The sequence below is a fragment of the Myotis lucifugus genome, unplaced genomic scaffold (assembly GCF_000147115.1).
Source record: "Myotis lucifugus unplaced genomic scaffold, Myoluc2.0 scaffold_404, whole genome shotgun sequence".
Taxonomy (NCBI): domain Eukaryota; kingdom Metazoa; phylum Chordata; class Mammalia; order Chiroptera; family Vespertilionidae; genus Myotis; species Myotis lucifugus.
The window spans coordinates 339,930-348,011 of NW_005871452.1; the positions used below are offsets into that span (position 1 = coordinate 339,930).

Genomic DNA, 8,082 nt, shown 5'->3' on the forward strand with positions numbered 1-8,082 from the left:
GCACATCCCCAGTGGGGGATGTGCAGGAGGCAGCTGGTCGATGTTTCTCTCTCATCGATGTTTCTGACTCTCTCTCTCTCTCTCTCCCTTCCTCTCTGTAAAAAATCAATAAAATATATTTTTTAAAAAATCAATAAAATATATTTTTAAAAAAAGTAAAATAAAAAGGGGAAACAAAATGCAAAAATGAATGAGAAACAAAATTTAAAGTTACAGTGTGATCTGTTTCTATGTAACTAAAAGGAAATGAATCAGAATTTTAACAGTGCTCCAGCACCTAACATATTATATACCTCTAAAATATGTGTGTGTATATTTTTTATTGATTTCATATATATAAATAAAATTGATTTCAGAGAGGAAGGGAGAGGGAGAGAGATTAAAACATCACTGATGAGCCCTAACTGGTTTGGCTCAGGGGATGGAGCGTCGGCCTGCGGACTGAAGGGTCCCAGGTTCGATTCCGGTCAAGGGCATGTACCTTGGTTGCGGGCACATCCCCAGTGGGGGTTGTGCAGGGGGCAGCTGATCGATGTTTCTCTTTCATCGGTGTTTCTGACTCTCTATCCCTCTCCCTTCCTCTCTGTAAAAAAATAAATTTAAAAATAAAACAAAACAAAACATCACTGATGAGAGAGAATCATGGATCAGTTGCCTCCTTAACGCCCCCTACTGGGGATCGAGCCCACAACCCAGGCATGTGCCCTTGAATAGAATCAAACCCAAGACCCTTCAGTCTGCAGGTCATCGCTCTACCCACTGAGGCAAACTGGCTAGGGCTGCACCTAACATAGTAAACAGCAGAGAAAAGGCACTGCATCTACATTACATGAACGGATGATGAGTTAGGGGTCACTGTTATTGCCTTCTTTAAGTTTTTCTAAATTATCAGAATTATTTCTAATAAACGTTTTTCTTGAAGTTTATGACAGTGAATGCCAAGCAGAAGCCTCCCTGAGCCAAGACTCCATCCACGACACTCACCACGCTTCTGGAACTGCTCCAGCTCCTCACTGCTCAGCTGCTTGATGGATGTCATCACTGCCTTGAAGGCTCCCTTCAGCCGCTTCCCCAGGATCATGTGATCTGGCTCTGCCCTTAGGCGAATACCATACTTGTTTTTATCTGTAGACAGTGTAACTTTTTGAACATTCAACTCCTATGATTGGTAGACAAGATGAAAAAACCAGGGAAATAAAACAAATGTCAAAAAATTGCTCACAAATGTTGACAGTAACATTATTTACAATGAACAAAAAGTGGACAACAACCTCAAATGTCCATCAACTGTGAACAGAGCTTAGAAAATGTTGTCTATCCAGCCCGAGCTGGTGGATAGAACATCGAACTGCAAACTGAAGGGTCCGGGTTTGATTCTGGTCAAGGGTATGTACCTTGATCGCAGGTTCCCCCGCCCTGGTCAGGGTACGTGCAGGAGGCAACCAGTCAATGTGTCTCTCTCACATTGATGTTTCTCTCTCTCTTCCCCTCTCTCCCCCTCTCCCTTCTACTCTCTCTAAAAATCAATGGAAAAATATCCTCAGATGAAGATTAACAACAACAAAATAGACAAACAAATGTTGACAGCAATAAAATGATTCACTAAACAAAAAGCGGACCTCAAATATCCATCAACTGTGAACACAGATAAAAAAATGTCGTCTATCCAGCCTGAGCTGGTTTGGCTCGGTGGCTAGAGTGTCGACCTGCAGACTGAAGGGTCCTGGGTTCAATTCTGGTCAAGGGCACATGCCCAGGTTGTGCACTCAATCCCCAATAGGGGACATGCAAGAAGCAGCCTATCAATGATTCTCTCTCATCATTGATGCTTCTCTCTCTCTCTCTCCCCATCTCCCTCCCTTTCTGAAATCAATAAAGATATATATATATTTTTAAAATGTGGTCTATCCATACAATGGATTCTTATTAAATATTAAATATAAAGAAATGAAGCACTAATTCATGCTAAACATGAATAAAGTAGATGTCAGATACAAAAGACCATGTATCATATGATTCTATTTATAGGAAATGTCCAGGGACAGAAAACAGGTGTGTGGCTGACAGGGATGGTGGAATGTTGAGGAGAAATGGTGCATTAATTTAAAGGATATGGGACTTTATGTGGCGATGAAAATGTTATAAAATTGTGGTGACTAGTTGTACAACTCTATAAATTCATACTAAAAACCACTGAAATGAAAGGTATAAAAAAGACGTTTCCTGTCCTGCTCAGTCAAAATAGTTGAGCATAAAATCAACTAAAAACAACTCTAGAAAAAGGTTGTATCTCTCAAGGGTAGGTAACCTTTGCTCAAGCCATTTCAGAGCACCACATGTTAACCAATAAGCAGAATCAGTTAACCAAAACATTTCATGCCTCCATCAAGCTATTCAACATCACTAATGCAACAGGAGCTGATGACAGCACAGAAAATGTGACTGAAACAAATTGTAAGGAAGTGTCTAGTTTTCCCATTACACATAATTGTGTTACATGACCTTATTATAGTGATTAAGATGTTCTATTTAAATATATTCTATTTTTATCCACACCTGCAAGCATTACTTACAAAATTTATAACTATTTACTTTCTAATATTTTTCTGTAATTCTCTAGCAATTCAAAACCAGTATCCTATATAGTAAAAGGCTAATATGCAAATAAACTGAACAGCGAACAACTGAATAACCAAACAACTGGTCGCTATGATGTGTGCTGACCACGAGCGGGCATGCACAGAACAAGGCAGGCATTGGCCATGGCTGGATGGTGGAGCAGGTGAGCAGGGGCACCAGACCAAGGTGGGGCACTGGTCACTGTCATCAGGGCAAGCCTATGGTGGTTTCTGAAAATTCTTTGCTCCTACGTGCTACAGTCCCGCCCGGTGCTCAGACTTGCTGCCAGTGCTGGCAGTGAATGCAAGCAGAAGCTCTGGCACCGTCGGTGGGTGTAAGTGGCGGCTGCCGGCCCTGATCACCCCTGAGAGAGCTTCTCCACCTCCCCCTGCTCCTGAGGGGCAATTGGGGCAGCAGCCACCGCTCACACCTGCTGCTGGCACTGGCCCCAATCTCTTCATGCTGTCAGCAGGTGTAAGCGGGACAGCAGGAGCGGGGATGCCCTCAGACAGGGGACTGGAGGGCCACGGCAGAGGAATCAGGCAGTGGCTCGGAGGATGGGCAGAGACCTGCCCCTGTGCCCACTGCAGCCTCATGGTCCACAGTTCCTTTCAAGGTGCATGAATTCGTGCACTGGGCCCCTAGTAAATATTATAATACTAGACGCCCTGTGCACGAAAACTTGTGCACTCTGGGAGGTCCGGTTCCTCAGCCTGGCCTGTGCCCTCTCGCAGTCTGGGAGCCCTTGCTCCTTACTGCCCGACTGCTCCCTGCTCCTTAGCGCTGCCTCAGAGGCACTCTCACCACCACTGCACTCTCCAGCCGTGAGCCCAGCTTCTGGCTGAGCAGCGCTCCCCCAGTGGGAGCATACTGATCACCAGGGGGTAGTTCCTGCATTGACCGTCTGCCCCCTGGTGTTCAGTACATGTCATAGTGAGTGGTTGAGTGGCCTTAGCACATCATTAGCATATTACGCTTTGACTGGTTGAATGGACGACTGGACACTTAGCATATTAGGCTTTTATTATATAGGATTTTCTACAATATGATATATATATTTTTAAATCATCATGGAATAAAATCTTTTTACAGGATAACTGACAATATGTTAAACTCGTGACCTCAAATCTTCCCTTCTAGCAATCTATCCAAGGTCCATACTCTGACACAGGCACAAAGATACACACAAACCTTTTGTTTGTAATGGGAAACCTAAATTTCCAACAATAGGAGAGACAGTAATTATGATACAGCCAGAAAGTGAACATGATGCAGCTGTAAAAAAAAGAAAGTACATCTGTATGTTCTAACCTGAGATGCACTTTACTGTGTGAATAGGTCTATAAAATGCTAGGAACAACCCTGGCAGAAGACAGCCTAGTGAACAGGCTTAGGAGGGGTGAGAGTGCAGGGAGCAAATGGGATATGAAGGACTATGTCAGAGCTTGAACTGTTTACAAACCACATGTTCACTTGTCACATAGATAATCTGAAGGAACCAAGTTTTTTTTGTTAATTATCAGCAAGTACTTTAGGGAAGAGAAGTGGATGAAGGTATAAATGATCCAATTAAGGCAAGGAAATTAATTGACCTTGAAATCTTTTTGTGTGTTTGTGTGAATCCTAACCTAGGATATTTTTTTCCATTACTTTTCAGAGAGTGGGAGGGAGGAAGAGAGAGAGTGAGAGAGAGAAACATCGATGCAAGAGACACATCAACTGGTTGCCTCCCACACACAACCTGACCAGGGGTGGGGTGTAAACCCACAACCCAGGTATGTGCCCTCGACCTGGAATGGAGAACTGAACCCACAACCATTTGGTGCGCAGGCCGATACTCTAACCACTGAGCTGCAAGGACAACCTTGACATAATTTATAGAGAATTAAAATAACAATGTGAAAATTGATGATTCTTAGCAGCAAGGAAATGTTCAGAGTTAAATTATGTATATAAAAAATAAAAAAGGATAAATTATACACTCAAAGTGTAGTTTATTGGAGAGTCCTAATCAAAATAATCTTCTCAATGAAAGAAGTCTGCTTAGACCCAGGGACAAATCACATGCCTTACCTCAATAATATACTTCTCCAAAGATCTGATATCACCGAGAGCTTCTGGATCTTGATGGATAACGACAATTTCTTTCAAAGGATACTAGGAGGAAAAGATAAGAACAAGTTCACTAAGCAGCCAGTCCTCACAACCAGAGAAAAATGGAACGTTAAATGTTTTGATCTAATGTCAGGTTCAAAGAATAACTAGGCTCAACTTGTATTAAGTCATTCATACCCTTACTGTAGAAATGAATAAAAACTGCCATTGCTGGAAGCTCTCTATACAAAGAAAATACTCAAAGACATAATTATTTAGGTCTGTGCAATGTAAAATAAATAAAATTTCAAACCTTTATTGGAATAGTTTTGCGGTCACGAATCACTCGCCCAAGTTCAATCACAGACTGCATTCTAGATACTGCACTCTCAGTTTTCTTGTCAATCAATTCCTCTCTGATTAGAAGAAGCGGGGAAATAAAAGGTATTAAATTTAAAGGAAAAAATCCCGGGGAGGAGGGGAACGAGGATCAAGATGGTCTACATCGTGAACGGACAAGTGCTGGACAGCAGGAGTCAGTCTCCATGGAGATTATCTTTGATAACAGATGTCTTCTGGGAAATAGCTGAGTTTGTGGTTTTGTTTTTCAAAACTCTGCTTCAGCAAAATGTGAAAAAGGGAAGAGGCTACGGAAACTCATCTGATTCCAGATATGATGATGGAAGAGGGCCCCCAGGAAACCCTCCCAGAAGAATGGGTCGAATTAACCATCTGCGTGGCCCAGTCCTCCTCCAATGGCTGGTGGATGAGGAAGGTAAATGTCTGCCCTAAGAAGCAGACGACTGGACATGCACACTCATAGCGGAAGGAAACCATCAAGCAGTGGAGGGCTGACCAGGCTGGACAAGTAAATGAATGTGTATGTCTAAACAAGAATTACTCTGTGTCCTCACAGACGAATGAGGTCGTGTTGGGAATTCCCTCACAGGGATCTGGCATGACTGACATGCAATTCTATAAATGCACATGTTTGTCTCATTATCTTTTTGTATAGTTTATTGAAAGTATTAATATAGTTTAATAAGTAAATATTTTTAGGTTACATAATTGACTACTCATCTTTGTATAATTAAAACTCCGAATTTGAAGAAAATTAAAAGCCTATGTATTTAGTACTGTTGGTGTCCTTTTTCAACTTCTGAAAGTGTTCATTGTTAATTTGTTCTCATTTATAAATAAATCACATTGTATTTAAAAAAAAAAAAAAAGGAAAAAATCCCAAACAATAGGCATGCCTACATAAGAAAGAGGGACAGGTTAAAGATATGATGGTGTGGCTAGGCCTACTGGTGAGGCACTTGGGGAAGGACAGCGTGCACTGGCCTTGGGGGTACATGGCAAGAAGTAGGCGGCAAGCTAGAGTCTCCTGGTCAGTACCCAGCAGCTCCCCTAGGTGACTCGAACAACCTGGTCACAGCACACGTGCTGCAGCGCTATAAGTGGTTTCACACTGAGCATCCCCAGTTCTACCTATTCTGTACCCTTAGGAGCAGCTCAGGTGAGAGGCACGGAACCAAGGGGCCAGCTAGGGCCCCCACACCAGTGCATCTTTGGCAACTTCCCTTCCCATGGTCCCGGTGAGGCTTACATATATTTGATTCTTCTGTTTGTTTGTTTGTTTTTTTCTTGTTGTTAATACTCAACCAAGGATATTTTTCCCTTTGCTTTTTAGAGATATGATGATGGAAGAGGAGGGAGGGAGTGTAAGGGAGGGAGCGAGAGGCAGTGAAGAGAGAGAGAAAAGGAGAGAGAGACAGACAGAGAGACAGAGAAACATTGATGTGAGAGATGTTGCCTCCTGCACGTACCCCAACCGGGGCCGAAGATCAAACCTGGAACCCAGATACGTGACCTTGACCAGGAATTAAACCCATTACCCTTTGGTGTGTCGACCTATGCTCTAACCACTGAGTAACTGGCCAGGGCTGTATTAGATTCTTACCGAACACGGGGCAGCATGAGGTAGTGGATGCTGAGTGTGTCCTTGTCCTGGACAGAAACAGGGTCAATCAGCATCTTAAGATTCTGGTACATCAATTCAGTAAGAAAAGGTGTATACGGGGCCTATTAAGGACAGAGCAGAGAACATCATGTCATTCATAGGCAACCATCATTAGCTGACCTCAGAGTGGAAAATGGGAACTAAACCTTTTTCGAGAAAGATATCTGCAAAGAAGTGGACGTGAGGTAACTAAACATGTACTACAAAAGAGAAAGGACCTCATTTTGACTTTGGAGAGAGGACCTTCCTGTGAAGCACAGTGGAGTACAGCCAGGACCCAAAGCATCCTGGAGGATTTCTGCAATAAAAAGAAGAGTGACTGTCCTATGTCAAGACAGGACAGAAAAATCCCAAGTAAACAACATTAGTCTTAAAGATCTAGAAAAAGAAGAACAAAAGCAGCCCAAATTCCAGAAGAAAAGAAAAATTAAAGCAGAATAAAATGAAGTGGAGAACTAAAACACTATACAAAAAATTAATGCAACACAGAGCTGCCTCTATATAAAAAGATTAACAAAATTGACAAATTCTGGCTACACTCATTACAGAACAAAAAGAGAAATAAGCAAGATGAGAAATGAAAGAGAAGTTACCACAGACATCACAGAGGATCACACTAAAATAGACCACCAAATTTAGTAACTTGAAAGAAATGAGTAAGTCCCCAGATATATAGAACTGGAAAAATCTAAATAGACTAACAGTGAGGAAATTGAAAGAACCATCAAAAATCTCCTAGTGTGGCTCAGTGGTTGAGTGCTGACTCACGAACCAAGAGGTCCCCGGTTTGATTCCTCATCAGGAGACATGCCTGGGTTGGGGGCTCTAACCCCAGTAGGGGGTGTGTAGGAGGCAGCTGATTGATGCTTCTCTCTCAGCCATGTTTCTATCTCTCTAAAAAATCAATAAAAAACAGAATATTCGAAGAGTGAACCAAGATAGTGACGCAGGTAAATGCCAGTACTTGCTGCCTTCCACAACCACATCAAAATTATAACTAAAGCCCTAGCCGTTTTGGCTCAGTAGTTAGAGTGTTGGCCTGGGGACTGAAGGGTCCCAGGTTCGATTTTGGTCAAGGGCACATGTCCGGGTTGCGGGCTCGATCCCCACTAGGGGGTGTGCAGGAGGCAGCCGATAAATGATTCTTTCTCATCATTGATGTTTCTATCTCTCTCTCCCTCTCCCTTCTCTGAAATCAATAAAAAAAATTAAAAAACAAAAGGGATAATAAATAAATAAAAATGATTTTATATATATAATATATATTATATAAATTATTTATATATTATTTTTATATATATGTGTGTGTGTATGTATATGTGTGTGTGTGTGTGTGTGTATATGTG

At 42.1% G+C, this 8,082-nt stretch overlaps 1 protein-coding gene and 1 pseudogene across 4 annotated transcripts in view; one reads left to right on the plus strand and one right to left on the minus strand.

The window, feature by feature from the left end:
* Positions 1 to 8,082, minus strand: part of IARS (isoleucyl-tRNA synthetase) — a 103,878-nt gene that overhangs the window by 20,166 nt on the left and 75,630 nt on the right. For all 4 annotated transcript variants that reach the window (XM_023743639.1, XM_006102197.3, XM_023743641.1 and 1 more), the window contains 4 exons: positions 6,677 to 6,798; positions 5,027 to 5,129; positions 4,693 to 4,776; positions 985 to 1,159 (listed from right to left, as the gene is read on the minus strand). In XM_023743639.1, coding sequence (XP_023599407.1) covers positions 985 to 1,159; positions 4,693 to 4,776; positions 5,027 to 5,129; positions 6,677 to 6,798 — 484 coding nt within the window. The remainder of the gene's footprint in view (positions 1 to 984; positions 1,160 to 4,692; positions 4,777 to 5,026; positions 5,130 to 6,676; positions 6,799 to 8,082) is intronic.
* On the plus strand, positions 5,194 to 5,827 carry LOC106699437 (annotated as a pseudogene).